This window comes from Drosophila sulfurigaster, chromosome 2R (assembly GCF_023558435.1).
Source record: "Drosophila sulfurigaster albostrigata strain 15112-1811.04 chromosome 2R, ASM2355843v2, whole genome shotgun sequence".
In the NCBI taxonomy this organism is placed as follows: Eukaryota; Metazoa; Arthropoda; class Insecta; order Diptera; family Drosophilidae; genus Drosophila; species Drosophila sulfurigaster.
This window is the reverse complement of record NC_084882.1, coordinates 23,714,356-23,733,702: the sequence shown is the minus strand read 5'-3', so window position 1 is coordinate 23,733,702 and position 19,347 is coordinate 23,714,356. Positions and strand designations below refer to the sequence as shown.

At 40.9% G+C, this 19,347-nt stretch overlaps 1 protein-coding gene across 1 annotated transcript in view; it reads left to right on the top strand.

The window, feature by feature from the left end:
- Positions 1–19,347, top strand: part of LOC133837474 (polypyrimidine tract-binding protein 1) — a 166,688-nt gene that overhangs the window by 26,733 nt on the left and 120,608 nt on the right. Inside the window, 1 exon segment of the mRNA XM_062268250.1 lies at positions 10,903–11,001. Coding sequence (XP_062124234.1) covers positions 10,903–11,001 — 99 coding nt within the window.

Here is a 19,347-nt window from a genome sequence, read left to right as displayed (position 1 = left end):
CTTTAGAATGAATCTCTTTCGAAGAATTTTTACTATTTTGAATTATAACCAATAGTATTTAGGTCTCGTCGTATTTGTTTCTAACACAGTTGCAGCCATTGCTCCCTAGTTGAGTCAGCGATCGCCGTTCGGTTGAGCTTATTTCCGCTGCAATGCATTTCTAAATTGAATTATAACGTTTGACGGATGACGGGTGTGTTTGTGTGTTGATAGCGTATGCACAAATTATGCTGTTTAGAGATATCTAGATATATTAGACAGCTCGACAAAACTTTTCAAGCATTTTGGCTGACTTCTTGGCACGATTTTGCCACCTTCTGTTATGCTTGTGCGGCATATGATGTGCGATGTTTAGTGTGTGCCGGAGTTTTTCGCATTGTTTGGCATTTTATGAGCGTGAAATTAAATTAATTAAAACTACACGACCTCGCCGCATCTAAGAGTAGACAGCAAGTCAGCCAGGCTAGCTGCCTGGCATGGCAAGGATACGTTGCTGCCCTGACAACATGACTCGCCTTCATATTCCGCTTATTGTGTGGCATAGCATAGATACTGCTGCTGCTGCTGCTGCCTGCACATACTATGCCACAACCAACGTGCAACTCACTGTCACTGGCACGCTGGGCCACCTGTCGAGTGCGAGCTCGAATCAGGTTGCAGGTTGCAAAGCTTTCATTTGGCGTTGCATTGTCTGCTGCCCGGGTTTTGACCGTCAGTGATGGTCCCAAGCACAGCTCCAGGTCCGAGGTCCAGGTTAATAACTGACGATTGTGTGTAAATGCAGCTAACAAAGTGAGCAAGCGTATGTGTGTATGAGTGTGTGTGTGTGGGGTGGACTAAATTAATTATAGAGTTTGGTTGCCAACGGCCCTGGCAATCACGAAACTGCTAAATCCGATTTAAATTCTACAGTTGCCAAAACTTTTAACACGCAATTTTTTTTTATTGTATTTATAAAAGTTTTATATTTGGCTTTTAAATATCATTTTCGTGTTTGTGGTGGAGCTGAACTATTTAATAATTTAACAGACTTTTTACTATGGCTACGCAGCTCATCTGCTTATTGGACATATCTCTCGTATGGCTTCTTCAGTCTTTAAAAACAAATGACAAGTGCGCTTTTCTGGCTGCCGTCGGCTGTTAATAAACTAGATTATATGCGAAGCCTTGAATGAAAATCATACGTGTGTTTCGCTTGACATCCTTAAATCTGCTTTAAAGCATTCGCTTTCAGATCCAGGCACAAAGCCAGCCAGCTAATTGGCCAGAGCTACACGTGCTGCGTGGGTGAAAGAGCTGAGCTCGCTCGTCAGCCAGCAATCTATATGTTCTTACTATACTATGGCTACATATATTCATGTAGGGATTTAGTCGCTGTCACAAGTGCAACAGTTAAAGCGTTGGGCATTCAACACGTCAGCCAGCTGACTGGCTTAACTTGTTGCACAATGTGGCATCCACCACTGCTGCTGCTGCTGCTGAATCAACCTTGAACTGGTCGCAAGGGCGTGGTCAAGTGACAAGCGACTTTTGCGATCCTTTGCGGCGGATGAGGGATGACATTATAAATTGTAATGTACATAAATGATGTAGAAAGTTTAAAGACGTCGATGATTTACCAGTTGATTTACCAGTTGCTGGAGGTGAGTGGAACACGTTTTCTGTCAATTTAATTCCTAATTAGTCACGGCCACTTAAAGGCTACCCCGCTGGGGAAGCAGCCGCAAATCTTGTAATTGAAATTGGCAGCTGGTAACGTTTGGACCTCGGCAATTTGCACGTGCTCTTCTTGCTAATTATTTCGTGAGAAGGGCGCAGCCACAAAAGTGACACTTATGGACATTAATGTACGTGTTAAAACTGACTTTCAACATTTGAAAATCACACTAAAACTTCACGCTAATCGGTTATCAAACAAAAATTAAAAATTCTTCAATAAACATTTGAAATGTGCATCATCACCTTGACTAGCTTTTGTTGTAAGTGTGATGATGATGATGACGACTCCATGTTTAGTTGGCTTCGAGCCGCCAGCTGGCGAGTAAATGAGCCACGTTAAGCTGTGATTAATTGCTGAAAAGCCCGCCGCAAGGTCGCCAACTCTGCTGGCTCTATGGCAAGTGTTTGGTTTCCTTGGGCTAAAGCGATTGTTAAACGCTGAAAATTAACCACATAAAAAATGAAATTACACGAAAAACTACCAGACCCCACTGCGTTTACTCTTCGGTTTAAATATATATACTTATATACTATTATATCTGCCCCTTTTTATAAATGGATGGCAGCTCAGTGCTTGTTCAACATTTTTTGGAGAGACCATAAAAATGGCAACAAGTGTCCAAGTTGCGTTTCCTTCTCTTTTTTTGGGAGGGGTGTGGGGGAGAAGGAAAGGGGGAATAAAAGCATTAAAACTTTGCGGCTGCTTCACATGTCTAACGAATTTGCTGGTGCAGCTTTGGGGCCACTTCATGGGAAATGTGGCAAATTGAAGCAAGGCAAAACCGAAGTTGAGCTACGCTGCAAATAATGTAGCGTAAATTTAATTATTTAGTTTTGGAAATTTTAAATTGCGCAATTTCTGGTTAATTAATTCGAACGTCAAATGTGCGCAGTTAAGTAAATTTAAGTAAGTTCGAAATTTAGTTTTAAGTTTGTGTTTTAAAGCTTTTCTTTTTATAAAATTAAAAAAAAAAAAACATGTAAGAAAGCTGCATTAAAATGTGTTTCATTGTGAGATACCCGCTATCCATTTTCAATAAAACCTTATTCTATAAATCAAAAATAGGCTTAAAAAGCTCATATTTGGTAAATCGCTATAGTACAACATTTAAAGTATACCATAGACTACAAAATATACCAGATTGTCAGCCAAAGAAAACATAACAAGTGCTCTCGAAAAATAATTAAACCTTTAGCTCTTATAGTATCTGAGATCGAGTGTATCACGTTGTTGTTGACGCCGATCAAGAATATATACTATATTCTATATTACAATTCCTTCTACCCTATAAGTATCGGGTTTAATAAATTTGATAAACAGTTGCACATCCAATGACAAAGTTATATTGTCCGCTTTAGAGTATTTCAATTATCTGGCCATATAACAAAGCACCGAGCTCTATTGTTGCTTTTATTATATAATTTCATGCAATGCCATTATGCTGTCTTGTTGTAGTTGTGGCATGTTGTAACTGTGCTGTGCCGGCCGGCAGCCGGTTAAGTTGTTTGACAAGTTTTTCCACTTGGTCGGCCAGCCGTCTGTTTGTCTCTCTCACTCTCTCACTTTCTGTTGTGGCGGATGAGCTCATCGTGGCTGAGGCAAACACATGGTTTGTGATCACATAGAACACACAGCTGATCACGGTGGCGCAACTTTCAACTCTTGATCTTTTCTGCACATTCTGTGCTGAGCTGACTTTCAACTTGAACCCAATGAGGGAAACGTGTTGAGATTGTGTTGTGAACGTGCCGTGCCTACTACTACTACGACTACTGCTGCTTGGAAAGTTATGGGCCAACGTTGTGGCATTTGCGAGTCATTAATTTGACGATGTTAAATGAGAATTTATGTGTCTGCTCTTGCTTGTGTCTACATGTGTCTGCTGCACTCGGCAGCGGCTAAACAATTTCTCATGCACAAACATTTCTCAACGCGCGCTTGACAGACAAGTCGCCAGCAAAACCCCCTCGACACTTCACTCTTTTACTTCTCAAAAACAGAAAAAAAGCAAGTGTCATTAACACTTGTTCCACGGCTTGGTCATGTCCAAAAGTGTTTTTGTTTTTGTTTTTTCGTTTTTGGATAAAAATAGTAAAAATTAAAGCAAGTTTTGTGTTTGGTTTTGGGAAACGAAGCGAAGCCGGATTTGGTTATGCAATTTATTTAAGAACATTTACAAAACACAATATTTTATGTTGTCGCCAACTTTACATAAAAGGATCGTTTATGTTGTACCAAAAATATACTCGTTATTGCACAACTTGCTCAGCGCCTTAAATGGCTCTCGGGTTATGCATTATTTTTCAAAGAATTTTGTGCATTTATGGAGGGCAAGCGAGAAGTTGAGCAAAACAAAACAGCTGTCACTTGATCTGCCCTCAAGTTGAGAAGAGTGAAGTGAAGCTCATTTTATTGATGCTTCGCGTTACGTTTGACTGCCGACAGCACCGCCAAGCAATAAAATTGCGAAGGGGGAACGACAATAAGAGAGAGGATGACGACTTTGCCAGAAGTTTCTAGAAGATTTTTGCGCTTTGGTTTCTTTGTTTATGCGATGCGATGGAGGGGCAATCTGATTCTCATTTGACAGCTCAATTGCGCAGTCGCAACAGCAACATCAACAGCAGCAACAACAACAAACAGCTCCCAAGGCCAGCCGTGACTTTAAGTTGTTGTTGTGTGTGAGAAGATATCGTCGGGGGGGTTTGGGCACAAAAGGCAAACTAATTCCATTGAAATGTTTTGTGTTCTGTAAACTAATTTTTCAATACATGTGGCGAGAAAAGCAAAACGAATACGCAAACGAAAACGAAAACAGCAAAGTAAACAAGAGGCAAATGTGGCTAGCTGGTTGCTAGTTGTTCGTTGTTGCTCGTTGCTGGTTGCTGTTGGCTGCTTCCATTTGTTTAGCGCTTCAAATTGGCTGCCTTCGTCATGGTGTTGTTTTGTTTATGTGCAATACCCAGTGCCAGCTGTTCTGTTGACCAAAGCGGGTATGCTCAGCTCTCAAGTAATTCTATGTATGGCAATTTTTTTTCAGCTTTCTTTGATTATTTTTAGCAAATTGCAGCTGTGTATTTTGCCAAGCTTTATTGCTGAGTGTCCCACAATTGAAGTATTGTGTTTTACATTTCTATCATTTTTTGTTGTTGTATCTTTTGGGCCGCCTGCTGCACAATGCAATTGCACAATATTTGTTTTGGCTGTAAGAAATTGCTAAAACGGACAACACAACGCACAACAGAAGCAACAGCAGCCGCTACACTCAAAGCAGACGGAGCAGAAACAGAGAGAGAAAAAAAACTTCCGGAACTATTGCTCGTAATACTCTCGTATCAGCAGCAGCACTCACATGTTATTTGGGGGCGCGAGACTCATGAGAGAAGGATGAGGATGGATGTCAGGAATAGTTCAAACATCATCAGGTGTTTTCATTTAATTTGCTAGAAATGTTGTCTGGCTGCAAAACGAAAAAGAAGAAAACAAAATCTTGGGGAGAAAATGATGAAAATGTGCGCATACTAGACGAACTCAAGTGCCAGAGCAATTCGCCATAGAATTCTCAATGTTTTCTCTCTCGACTTTCGCCTTCTACTTCTACTATACACTGCAAGAAATCGCATATGTCAATAATGTGCAAGATTTCCGAGAATTCTTTTTGACAGTGTGTGTTTATTTACGCTTTTTATCAGCAATTGCTCAGGTAGTGCTTAAAGATGCCAATATCTTAAGCTGAATCAAAGTATATGCCATTTTGTTGTTCTTTCGCTCGTTGCCGCTTTCAAGTTAATTAACAGCATGGAAGACTGATTGCTGCCAGCTGGGTGTGTGTGTGGCACGTTATTCTCTCACCATCAATTGCCAGAGGATAACGGATGCATTTTCGACTAGTAGCTGCAATTTTGCAGCCGCTCTTTTGTTTCCATTCATTGTCCGCGCCAACAACAAAACTTATGTACTATGTATGGCTGGAAGCTGTGCTGCGCTGCGTTGCAACCTGATTGCAGTGTCACCTAAACCATTGTGCGTTGACATTTTTAATTACACACAAACACACGGTCTGTGTGCTGTCAACAAGGTAGAGGTGGCATGCTAAATGATAAATGATAGCTGCTGCTGATGCAGCTCGTTGCAGCATGCAACACGCATACGTCACGTTTGCCAGCGGCATTCAACTCCATCAAGCCTTGCAGCAGTCGCATAGAAAGCTGACTCTGTGTGTTCCTCGAAGGCTTAGGCCAAAGCTAGGCACGCAGAATTACGGTGGCTCGGGATTGAGTTTTGCAATTGGGCCGTGCAACGAGTGTATTGCATTGTTCCTTAAGCGAGAGAGAGTGAGAGATGAGCAAAAAGGGGCAACAACGTTGCGACAGCATCAAAATGCAAAGCAAACAGACGCAAACGCAACTCATGGTGTCGTCGGCGGAGACTGAGTTCTGAGTGGCGGGTTGTGTCTTCTTTCTGGTTGTTGCGGCTTTCAGCAGTAATGCAATTTGATGCGGCACAAAACCGCACAAATGCACAACCCTCTCACACATACACACACTCGCACACACATGAAAGATTTTAGACTCTGAGCAAGTTGAAACCGTCGCCGCTGCTTCTGTTGCCCTGGCGGTTGAAGTAAATCCTTAACAGAATAGGATTTTCAACACATTTGCTGGGCTCGAGCTTGAGCTGTAGCTTGAGCGTTTTTGTGTTGCATAGTTTTAGGCGTTGCATGCACAGCGCTAAGCCAGGCATTTGCCGACTTGAAGAGCAGATGGGGAAGGTGTTGGTGTTGGGGAAGGGGCATCAACATCCCCAGCCAGTCAGTAGTCAGCACAGCACAGCACAAAAGCACGCTATTATTTTGCACGCTTCACTCCTGTTGCTGATCATGATTATCTTGGTGCTTCCGTTCAATAGCCAACACCAAACACGGCATCGTCCTCATCCTCATCGTCGTCGTCGTCGCCGTCGTTGTGAAGTGAATTTATGCAAATGCTGCATTTTGCTTTTCAATTTCGTTTACTTTACAATTCCCTTTCAGCATTACCGCTTTTCACCCCGCTTTCTTTTGGAGCATCGACCAAGTTTTGTGTGTAGCAACTTCTTGCCGTGTTTTCCTCGAGCATTAAGTTTTTGAGCACAGTTGCGAGCTGGGTTTGTGTAAGAAATATGGGCGCCATTCTTTGCATAAAGTGTTGCTGCTGCCTGTCGGCCAACTCCTCCTCCTTTGCCTTCATCTTGATGGGGATGGACGATTTTTATTTACTTTCACTGGCTTTCTTTTTCTTTCACTTCTCATGCGAAATCTGCACAATTCAGTTTACAATTCTTTGGGAGCAGTAGTTGCTGTTGCTAAGTGTCACAAATCTAAACGATTTTAGCTTTTTAATGCGCTTTCCTCGAGGGCTTCGATTGATGCAGTCTTGCCGAGTGCACGACATGAAGCCAACGAATCCCTTGAGCTCCTTTCTACATCCTCTGTGTGTGCATGTCGAATGGATATGGGATCGACTATGCAAATCCGTGGGCTTATAGCAGACATCTTTCGTTTCTTTTTTATGCCAGTTTTACACACGTTTTTTATGCGTTTTCTTTTGCACTTCATACCTGTTAGATTGTTGCTTTCAATGTGTTGAAAGTTTGTCTAATTATGCGAGTAGACTGAAGATTTTAATTAAATTGATGTTAGTTACAGCTGACAAATAAATAGGTCATACATTCCATTAATAATTGAAGCAAATATGCGCATAAATAGTATTGCAAAATTTGCAAAATGAATGAAAATAAATAATTTACAAAAATTAGTTAAGCCAAAGCGAAAAATAGTAATAAATAATTCCCAAAAATGTAGTTAAAATTGAATTAAAAACAATATATTAAATTGCGAGAAAAAAATAGTGCAAATTTTAGACGAAAATCAATTTTTGTTTTCTTTTTGTTTTTCTGCTTTTTGTCACTCTGATTTCTTTTCATAATTAATATGAAAATACCTTTAATTTGTAAGCTGCAATTTTCATTTGTACACACGCAGTTTTTTCCGCAATAAGTGAAACCCAAAAAGTTAACATTGCATTCGCATTCATTTGTCATTATTTGCGATTAAGTTCAACGCGCTGTGGCCACTGAGTCATTCAGCCGAACTGAGTGACTGAATTGCAGTTGGCAAGTTGGAGCCCCGCCCTCGACTATGACTAGCCAATCCACCTGTTCATTAACCTGTGCGCTATTGTGTACAATATCAGTGCCAGGGGCTCATCGATGCAGTCGTTGCTCCGCGCCCTTTCCCACGCCCCCTTCTTTCCCTGTTTCCCCAACATTCAATTTGACGTGTGCAAAAAATGTTCGCTTCATTTGCTGTGTGCGGCTGTCACAGCTGTTGTTAATGTTGTTGTGTATTGTGGGGGGGGTTTTCCTCATTGTTGTTGTTGTTGTTGTTGTTATTACTGTTGGCATTGCCCCAAAGCGGTGCACAGTGCAGAGGAGTCAGCCGAGTGGAAAATGCAACGGCAAATGCCATGAACTTGTTGCAATGACAACACCGTGACAGGCCGCTACTTAGCTTTGGGCTTCGCCATGCTCTGTACTCAGTGCTCTGTGCTGTGTGCTGCATGCAGCATGTTGTTGCATGATGCATGATACATGCAAGTTAACAGCACATTAATCATGGTATGGATCGCATTTGCAGTAGGCAGTGCAGCAGTGTGGCATGCCGCCCCTAGAGCAAATTGTGTAGAATGAACTGTAAACTGTAAACTGAACGGTGGCGTCTCGCTCTCATTGCCGTTGACATTTATTACGCTGCTTAAACGCCAAACGTAGCAGGCCACAAAAGCTGGACAAATTAACGCGTGGGTGGACCAGACGGGGGGTGCAGTGGGGGGATCTCTCTCTTGGATCTCGGATCAGAGTCATGCATCAATGTCAATGTTGTGAAGTAGTTGAACTGCAAAATACACTTCTGACTTGCAACAGGACGAGTGCACTATAAGTGTGTGTATATATATGTATATAATCTTATATACATATGGCCAGCATATGTCTCAGTTCGCTCTTGGGATTGTGGTTGTGTCGCGTGTCACCATAAAAACGTTGCAACATTGTTGTAAGTCAGGCAACGTCAATTTCCGTTTGTTGTCGTCATTAAAATGCAAGCGAATCGGGCCATGCCTGGCTGCACTTTGCCACTCAAAACATTCTCCACTCTCTCTCTTTTTCTCCATTCTATGTGCTCCATTTTGGAGGTGGCAACAGCGATGTGTTGCTTGCTTGCTCCCCGCATTAGACTGTATTCTATTAATTAGTTGCCAACCCAATAGCAACAACCGAGTCGAGAGCACGCGCGACACTTTTCCTAGCACTTAAAGCAATTTGCGTTTGAAAATGTGAATTTTGAAATGTGGTATGCGGCAGCGTGGAATGTTTGTTGCCCCCATCCACAACCCCTTTTTCTCAACACTGTCAACTCACAAAAAACATGGGAGACTATGCGTAAACAAACTGACAGCTGGTTGACAGACAGCTAAAGCGAGAGTGAGTGAATGAGTAACTAAGTGCGGCGGAGGCAGAGCTATAGATACTTACCTGGTAATCGATGCCGCCGTCTCCACTTAGATTGACGCGTCGCCTTTTGCTGTTTGTCAAATTGAAGTGGACCACCTAGTTGGTAATGTGATTAGAAATAACTCGTGTTTTAACATTTCTTTGGCATTATACCACCTACAATTGCTCACAAATTGCTTGAGCGCGAAGTCGACACCGAATTCAAGGCCGGAAATTGAAATGTTGTAAGTGCATGCAACACTTGTTTTTGTGTAGCATTCTGAGAATCGTTTTTTTGGGTGGGATTTGGTTTTGGTTTACATTTTTTTTTTATGGTGTCTTGGCTGTTAATGCCACGGGCAATGCAAAAGTTTTGACAACATTTGCCACTTTGTCATGCAATTTTAATTTCCAACGTTCGCCTGCGATTTTACTTTGTAGTTTGTCGGACTCAAAAGCATTGCATTGCGTTGCGTTGCGCTCGTATTTCTGACAAAGTCGAAAACTTTTTTATACGTTGCTGAGGAAAGAAGAAAAAGGGTGTTGCAGGCAGTTATGATTTACTTGCCACACGCTGTCCCCAAAACGAAATGCAGCGCAACGAAATGAAGCCATCAAAAACGTTGACGTCGTTACGCAAAAGCGGAAATGACAATGATCATCGTCATGATTGAGATTGCGATGACGATGATGATGATGATGCCAAATGAAACGTTCGGGCACAAGTGTGCCAAGCAATGGAATGTGGTTGTGATTTTGCTGCCCAGTCCCTAGGACACATTCGTAGTTCCCGGGCTGCCTTCCACGACTGCTATTAAAACGCGCGAAATTGAAAAGGCGAAAAATTGCAATGCCAACTGAATTGGCAAACTGTTGGACGCCAACGAGCAGCAGCAGCGAGGCGACAGAGAATACAGTTTATGGGGATGCAGAGTGCTCAAAAAGCTGTCAACTATTTGATGACCCATGTTGTTGTTGTTGTTGTTACTTGTCGCTGCTTCCCCTTCTGTTTCGGCATTGTTGAGCAACTGCTGCTCATAAAAGTTTGCAACCTATATACCATATTTATTGCTGTTGTAGGGCTGCAGCAAATCAATTGTAAAGTCGATAAACCCTTTCTTAATTGTACTCGCTACCTATAGGGGAGAAGGGTATTGGAACTTCTGATCAGTGCCAAAACAGAAGTTTTTGTAGTATCTTTGACAATCTGGTATATTTTATGATTTGTGGTATATAAATATAAAAAAGGTTTTTGGTATATGATAGTATTTATTCTATACTAGTTTTGTATATTTTACGAATAACGTCAGTTTATAAATATACCAAATAAAGCTTTAGGTATACTTTGGTATTTTTGGATATACTAGTTTGGTATATATTATGATTAACTTCGATTTATAAATATGTCAAATGAAGTTTTCGATATATTTCAGTATCTTTTGGTATTTTAGTTCGGTATTTTTTCGTATAATGCCGCACTGTTTTGCCTTTATTCAAAGTGGGTTGCGGATGCACTCACTTCATTGTAGTTTTCTTGCTTGTTTTATTTATTATTTTAGTTTTTAATTAGTTCCCTTAAATTTTGTGTTATCAGCTAAACGTCTCATCACAACTAACATGTCTTTCTCTTTGCTTATCACTTCTATTCACAGGTAGCGACCATGATGTCCTGCCCCCTTCCTATGCCATTACCAATACCAATACCTTCAATACACAAAGCTGAATACACACCGGTTCATATTGGAGTCAAGGTGAGTGCTCATTCCGCTGATATAATAATACTATGTATATGATGGTAGTAATAACAATAATAATAATGCTAGACAAAAGAATGAGAGAGAGTTTTGCGTGTCGCCCCATTATGAAATAGTAAATTAAGCGCATAAATGCGAATATCATGCAAATCGCGACCTCCAACACACACAAAAAACAAAAAAAATGAAAGCCAACAAGTGGAGCAAAATGCTAAATGTAAATGGCACACATGGCAAGCAAGCAAGCAGCGACTTCAGCGAAGCGCCGCCACAGACAGGATGTGACAGCATTTTGAGTGGGGTTGGTCCATTGTTGACATTATTGCAAAGCACATAGAGCACACACACTCGCACACACATACACACACATGAATATGTATGTGTGCGTTTGTAATGTGTGCCACTAAATCAAATTGTTGCCACCAAGATGGTGTCCTCATCCACATCCTCTCATTTGACTACAACTTTAATGCGCAGTGATCACATTTTAATGATATCAAAATGCAGTGCATCTTTTTCATTGTTGTTGTTGTTGTTGGTGCTGTCGCTGAGGGGAATAATGATGTCAAACCTGGAACGCGTCACGTTTGATAAATGCTGCAACATATTTCTTGATTTTGTTTGTCCTTTCGTTTAAATGCCACACATAAATCTATTTTTGAATGAAAGCCCAGACCCGTGGCAAAACGTGGCGTATGCGCAATATATATTTGGCTCCTTCTGCTTTTATTGTTGTCTCTCGTCTGCTGCTGCTTTTATCTGAAAGGAAACGGTGCTTATTGTTTGCATAATGGACGCTCGTTAGCGATGTCTCTATCTCGCTTGGTTCTGCGATCGGCGGGTAGCTGCTTTTAAAGCCGCATTTGCAAGTCTTAACCAATATAAATGTATTTTTAATTTGTTTCATTTAAAAGTGTCTCTTACTCGCGCCTACAAAGACATGCCATTCATCTGTCCAGCTCTTTATACTTTTCCCCCTTTTTGCGGCTGCAGTCAAAACTCTTTGTCAGTTGCGTTTAATAAATGAATTCCTGACCACCAAAAAAATGCATGGACAGTCCCCTGTTTTTGTGTGTGCAATAGCCCGCAGCTATAAGGCAGTGGAACGTCGGGCCACAAAGAACATTTAGTTTATGCAACACTAAATTAAAATTGTTGACAGTAAACCCGAATGGAAAATTTGTCAAAAGAGTTGAGCGGCTGCAGGGGAAATCAAAGATAAATGTTTGTGAAATAACTTGGAGTGAACATATTGTTTGCACACACTTTGGTCACCAAAGACAAACAGATTTATTGTGCAACCGACCAACGCTTAAACCAGCAAACAGAAATTTATGCATTGCAATTGAATGAAATGAATTCATTCACTTGGTCATAATTACACTTTGTGTTCGCATTGCAGCATTAATCAGGCAATTAAAAATGGTTTGATTTTTAATCGCTCAGTTGCCGCTTCGTGTTGCCACAAAGATCACAGGTTAATTGGCAAGCCATAAATTTTGTTTACAATTCAATTTTTTGCATCCCTACATGGATTCTTCTTTTTTCCATTTATTGTTATTATTATTATTATCATGCTTTCGTTTACGTTTATTTAAAAATGCGTCGGCAAACGGCTTAAACCGCAACTGACGCCTAATTATGAGGTGAAATGAACTGCCGACGCGGCTTGGATCTGACGCGACTAATTAAGGCAAATCACAGCACGCAAAGTAGTCCTGTCCTGCTCCCTGGCCTCAGGGTTACCTATCAGCCGGCCGGCCGGCCGGCTTGTCTGCGATAACGGGCCAGTTGCCAGTTCATAAAAAAAAAACGCCCCCGAACGTAGGCAGAAATTATTTAATAAAACGCCAGACAACAACTACAGCAGTAGCCAGCGACAGTCGCCTCAGCGGGGTCAAATTTAACGAGCTGCCAGCCGTGGCTGTTAAACCCAATTTCCCATCCTCATCGTCGTCATCCTCGCACCCAACTTACACTTGACCGCACGGCATAAATCACCAAGGAGGGAATTGTTGGCGGCTGACTCCCCGGTTGTGTGATGGCCAGCAAAGGGGGTTGAAGTAGAAATTGTAGACGGGGAATGCAGCAGCCAACAGCAACAGCAGCGGGTTGCCCAGTGGCATCTTCTTAGCTCATAAAAATGGTATTTTTAAGAATTCCCATAAAGGTGTGTGCGCCGGCCAAATTATATTTAATAACAAAAATAAGACAATGAAAATGAAAATGAGAAGAACGCAATTTTGAGCCAGGGGGAATGGGAAGTCTGGACATGATAAAGCATTGTTATCTAATTTTAAAGAAAATATCTTAAAGGAAGCAGCGCTCGTAAAACGTTTAGAATTAAAGCAGAGAAAATGTTTGTGGAAAGCGCTGTAGCAATAGCAAAAATTGTTGATATAGCTAATATGGTAACTTTTAAGATAATCGAAGACTACTGACTGCCACTCAAGTTGATCCTTATGCATTATTCATGTAATCGATCAAATAGTCTGTGTTGCACTCGCGGCAAGCACCATCGATAGATTTTGCCCTTAGCTTTTTGCATTTTTCGCCAAAGCCAAGAACTGTCCAAAAAATGTAGTACATTTCTACTCTGTAGCTGTGTTGCTCTGGGTATGCTTAGTTTAAGGCAATGTTTCATATTTAGAACACTTTATAAGGATAGTAGAAAAAGCTAAAAATTATAATTGATTTACTTAATAAATAAAAGAATGCAATATAATAATAATAATATAATTTTTTTTTGATAAAAAAGTATTTTCGAAAATCTAATTTAAGGGATATGAACGATTTTTAGAGGTAGAAAGTATTCACAAAATTCACAATTTAAAAGGAGACAAAAGATTTCTTAGAGCTAAATGTTTTTACAAAAACTCAATATAAAGAAATATAAATTTTTTGTGTGACGAAGACTAAAAAACATTTCAACTAATAAACTTAAAATAATTTTATTTATGTCACAATGAAATTTCCGCAGTAGAGCTAATATCATATTTGAATTGAAGAAAATATTAATGTGACAGTAAAGTATTTTAAAGTAAAGAGAATTTCATAGTTTATCAGCGCTGCAAATGCAGTGATTCCTCTGATAGATACACTACTTTGGCAGTTGCTACAAACGCGATTTTTTTTTCTCTTTCTCTCACTTCTTTAGCGTATTTGCTTTTCTATTTGGCCAAAAGCTGCTGGCTAAGAACTGCCGGTTAGTTTTCTTAGCTGACACTCAGGTGGTCTGGAGTGGAGCAGTAAACCTTTTTACCTCCACTTTGTGTTTCTTTTTTTCGTCTTGGTTCTCATTTTAGTAGTTGTAGTAGTAATAGGAAATGTTGCCCACTTTTGCATGTCTATGTCTAGCCCTTAGATGCTGGCTATTGCATTGAGTGTCTTGTCTTGTCGTGTCCAGGGCATAAACCTCAGTTTCAACTGTGCAGCCGCTTTTGACCGACCAGAGGGCTTCCGGGTGCACACGACGGTGTGCCCGAGAGTGCCGTTGGCTGTGTCTCAGCTGCTCCTTTGCGCGTTATCCTTTGTCTTCTTGGTTCATTCGCGTACATTTGTTTTTCTTATGCTTGTTATTAATAATTTAAGTTGCGCTCTACTTTGGCATAACAGACGATGAGCCAGAGAATGTCGACGACGTCGAGCAATCGAGCAGCATTGTTGTTTGCCTCGGCCGTATTTGTCCGACTATCTGTCTGTTGTATTGCTGTTGCTGTTGCTGCTTATCCTTACAAAGGATTGCGTTTCAGTTACATTTCGGGGCGTTGTGTTAAGCGCTCATTTCCCGCTGCCTTCTTCAGCTCTCATCTGTACTTTGTTTTATTTTTTATTTCCACTCAAATTGTTTTATTTGCAGCACAGCCGAGTTGAATCCCTTTTGCCGCCTTCCCCCTCCCTCAAACAGACGCTCGACGCTTTATTACGGCGATTTTTCTTGAACGCATTTCGTGTGTTGTCGTTTTTCTTAGCTGTCTCTTACCTTTTGTAATTTTTATGATTTTATTTCCTCCTTTCACCTTGCGCGCTTTGAGTTGCCTCAATCTTTTCATACGCGATTGCGACTGAGAATGAGAATGAGTCTCCGACTGCGATTGCGACTGCGACTGTGGCTTCTCCTTTGTTTGCTTTTTCATTTTATTATTGTAATTCATATAAAAAAACGGAGACTTTGCTTGTTGTAGTTGCTACTGCTGTTCGTTTACCACCCCAATCTTGTGTGTGTGTGTTAGTGTGTTGTGTGTGTGTTCCATAATAAAAACCTTTTTCAGAAATTAAACAAGTAAGAAAGTTACAGTCGAGTGTGCTCGACTGTGAGATACCTGCTACCCATTTTAATAAAGGCAAAATATTGCGGTATCATTTTCAAAATATTACTAAAAATACTAAAAATATACCAAATGGTATGTTTGGTATATCGATATAGTACACCATTCAAAATATACTATAAACGGCACAATGTGCCAGATTGTCGGACAAAGCAACTCAGACCCTAGTAAGTAGGCGTTTTGCCCATGTATTTCTTTAATAACTTCCACAATTTTTATCTGATCGCAACCAAATTTTCAGGAATCATAACTACTTACTTATTGTATATACCAAAATTCGTAGCTCTAGCTTTAAAATTATGCTTGTTATTCGATTTTTGATTTGTGTGCAAAATTTGAAACAAACTTGATCTGCGTGCAAACATAACAAATGCTGTCGAAAAAATTATAGCTCTATCTCTTATAGTCTCTGAGTAGGTGTTCATCCATAACGGACAGACGGACAGACGGACAGAAAATCGTCTCGGCTGTTGACGCTGATCAGAATATATACTTTAAAGAACCTGTTACATACATTTCCTGCCGGCACAAAGTTATAATACCCTTCTACCCTATGGGTAGCGGGTATAAAAAGAAGAAAAAATAACAACAACAAATGAGATGCGAATCAAATTGCCCGAAATCCGTGCCATACAATTCACAAGTGAAAAAGGAAGGTAAAGCGCAAGGCAAGACATTGCGTATGCGCCACGTTATCCCCAAATGAGAGCAGAACACAACACAAATGCGCAGTTTTTGCACGCCGACATTCGATTTGATTTTTGCCTTGTGGCTTTTGTTATTGTTGGCTGTAGCAAGCGTTAAAAATTATAGTTATTTACTATGTACAATGATTGTTTGTTGTGTGGAGGAAGAGGAGAAGGTAATTCGTATTTTTACCAGGCCTCAAAGAACAACTTCAACACATTAGACATGCACACACGCCATCCTTTAAAATGGGAATTGCCTTGCCACCATTCACTTCTTTGTTCTCTCTCTCGCTCTCTCGTTCTTCTTTATCTCTCTCACCATTTGCGGTGGGCCATTACACAAGAGTAACTCGTAAGCCGTAACTTCAGCTGTAACTGTTACGGGTAACAACTACAACAAAAGGCTAACGTCTAACGGCTAATTATTCCCCCGTTTACGGGCTCAAGCACACAAAACAATCGTTAAACAAAAATATTATAGCATGCTCCTCATTTTCTGTGCGTGTCCAAACTAATGCGAACGAGGACATGGATAAGGATAAGGATTTCGAGGACTGTGAGGACCGACGACGACTACCAACGACTACCAGACGCATTATTCTTGGGCAAAAACATGCGTGTCTTGGTAGATATCAGGAAACGGATTAGTTAACAACACAGAGCGAGACTAGCAAGCTCTCTTGTAGAGAGTTGTAAGTCAAGCAATTTGGCCACACAAAAAAAAAAATAAGGAGAAGCGACTGGCAAAAACTATGCTCGAGTACAAGTACAAGATGGTTGTGACGGAGGAGGGGGCAACTTGTCAGAGAGTGGTGGGTGGAACAGCTTCCATAGAAATCGAAAAGGGATAGACATTAATTTCAATTAGGGCGTGTCGCCTGCTACGCCCCAAACGTTACTCAAGTTGCTTGCAACAGCAACAGCAGCAGCAACAGCAACCGAAACAGCAGCAACAAGACGACAAGTAGCTGCTGTTGTTGTTGTTACTGCTGCTTGTCCTGTCGCTGCTGGCCCTGCGGCTGTCTTAGTGTCTGTTGCCTCTGTTGTTCTTTTAAGCAAGCGTTTTGTTTACTATTTTTGCGTGCATATATGTTAGATACACACACATACGCACACGCAGACTAGTTGTATGCGCATTATTTATTTTAGTTGACACAAAGGACAACAAGGACAATGTGCTCGTCACACAATAATAGCAGCAACAGCAGCAAGCAGCAACAACGACCAGCACCAAATTGCACGAAATGATGCAATCCCCAGATGTCTCGTTAAATTTTCAAAATAGAAGGGCGGAAGCTAAAAAACCATAGCATACTTTTGTGGGTCGCCTAGCGGAGAAACGAGAAACGAAACGGAAAGCCAAGAAAACCAAACAAAGTACTGCGAACGCTGAGAGGCAACAAGTTTAAGCAGTTATATAATGTATAAGAAAACACTTGAAAATTTGTTGTAATAGCGAAATTGAGGGAATAAAATCGTATTTCTTATGAAGGTTACACACACACCAGTCCAGTAGGGAGTCATTTCATTAGCAGCAACAGGAACATGTATTATTTTACAGTCTCTCTTTTATTTGGGTGCCAATAAATTTGTGAATATGAGCTTGTAAATACCATATTTACTACTATATTTCGGGTTTACTGCGGGTTTTCTTCATTTCATTTAATATTAAGAACTCGCCACTGAGAGCGTAAATTGTAATCTTGGCAATAAACCCTTTTTCTATATGTGTTTTCCTTTTTTTTCTCTCTTATTGAAATAGATAAAGTATCATATAACTGTGGCATCTGCGGCTGTTGCTGGAATTGCTTGTTTAGTCGTGTATAATTAGCGTGTCTTGCTTTCATAATTTATCGATAGACGCAACATGGCAAAAGCTTTTGTTTAAACAGTTTGTGTCGAGTTTTGCGGGCAGAGAACAACAGTTGTAAGTGTGTGTGTTGGTTGCTTTGCGTTTGCATGTAACAACAAATCAGAAGCAACAGCTGCGGCTTAAAAACTGCCTCTTAACTCTAGCCTCCCCTGAGGCGCAAGCGTTGCACAGAGCAAAGTACACACACCCACACACACCAGAAACTTGGCACCGCACATTGTTGACTTTGGCTTTACAGTTCAATATTTATTTTCGCGATTTTCACGCTGTGCAGGAAAAAGATTGCCTTTCGTTTGCCCAAAAAAAGAAACGCAACGAAGCAGAAGAAGAAGAAGAAGAAGAAGAAGGAAAGGAAGCTTTTGTCAACTGTGTCGTTGTCATTGGCTGCTTCACTTTCTCGTAGCATGTGGACACAACAAACAAAACGGAAAGGACACATGCATTAGTTGAGCTTAAATGTCGTCCACAGTTGTGTCCTGTTGTGTCTCACTTCCTGTTCTGTTGTGTCCCTCCTCTCCCACTTCGTTATGCTCTTGGCAAGTTGCAGGTGCGCGCGTCGAAAACTTGTTGACCAAACTCGAAAGATAAACACACTGTAACACACACATCATACACACACAGACAGAGACTCAGAGACAGTGAAACTTTTGGTCGCTTGCCATCGAAGCGAAAGTGTTGAAGTAGCGCAAACATTGTCCAGCCAAAAATAAGCATTATAAAATTCAGCAAAACTGAAAGTGAAAGCTGTCAGACGTTCAAACTACACAAAAGTTGTCGTCTCTCCCAAGATATCGGTATAAATAAAAAATAAAATAAAATGACACAAGAGCACCTTTGACGAGGCTGAACAGAATATGAAAAAAAAAACAGAGAAAACACTCGCAAAACACGCATGCTTCAATCTCCCGCACTCTGTTTAACTTCTGGCGATTTATTTGCATGTGCGCCTATAAATTCGTAATAAAAACTGCAAACGACCCAAAAGGCTGGCAAAGGCCATCCCCCTTAATACAGTCATCAGCGAAAGGGTATAACATACGCTCCCCCTCACTTTCCTCTCAAGACAACCCCAAGAAGTAGAAGCGAGAACTTGGCTGGCTGGCTGGCTTTTGTTGTAACTCATTTGACATTATTATGTGCGCTTTTATGGGTTCCAAGGCTCAACGTGTGAGAGTCTCTCGCCTTCTTACTGCCAATTTTTTGGGTCTCGTCTCTGCTTCTGTCTCTGTCTCCGTCTCGGCTGTCTAGGCAGAGGCACATCACACGCACATCAATAAATTTCCATGTGTCTCCTTTTGGGTGTTACACCTCGTGTCTGCTTGGGGCTTGGCTTTTGTTGTAAAGTCCCTCACAAAGCTATGGGTAATTATTATTTTGGTTTATGATTTGAGCACTTTTCGGCATGTGTGCGGCATCTTTAGAATTTTGTTTATTATGCCACAGCGGCGAGCTT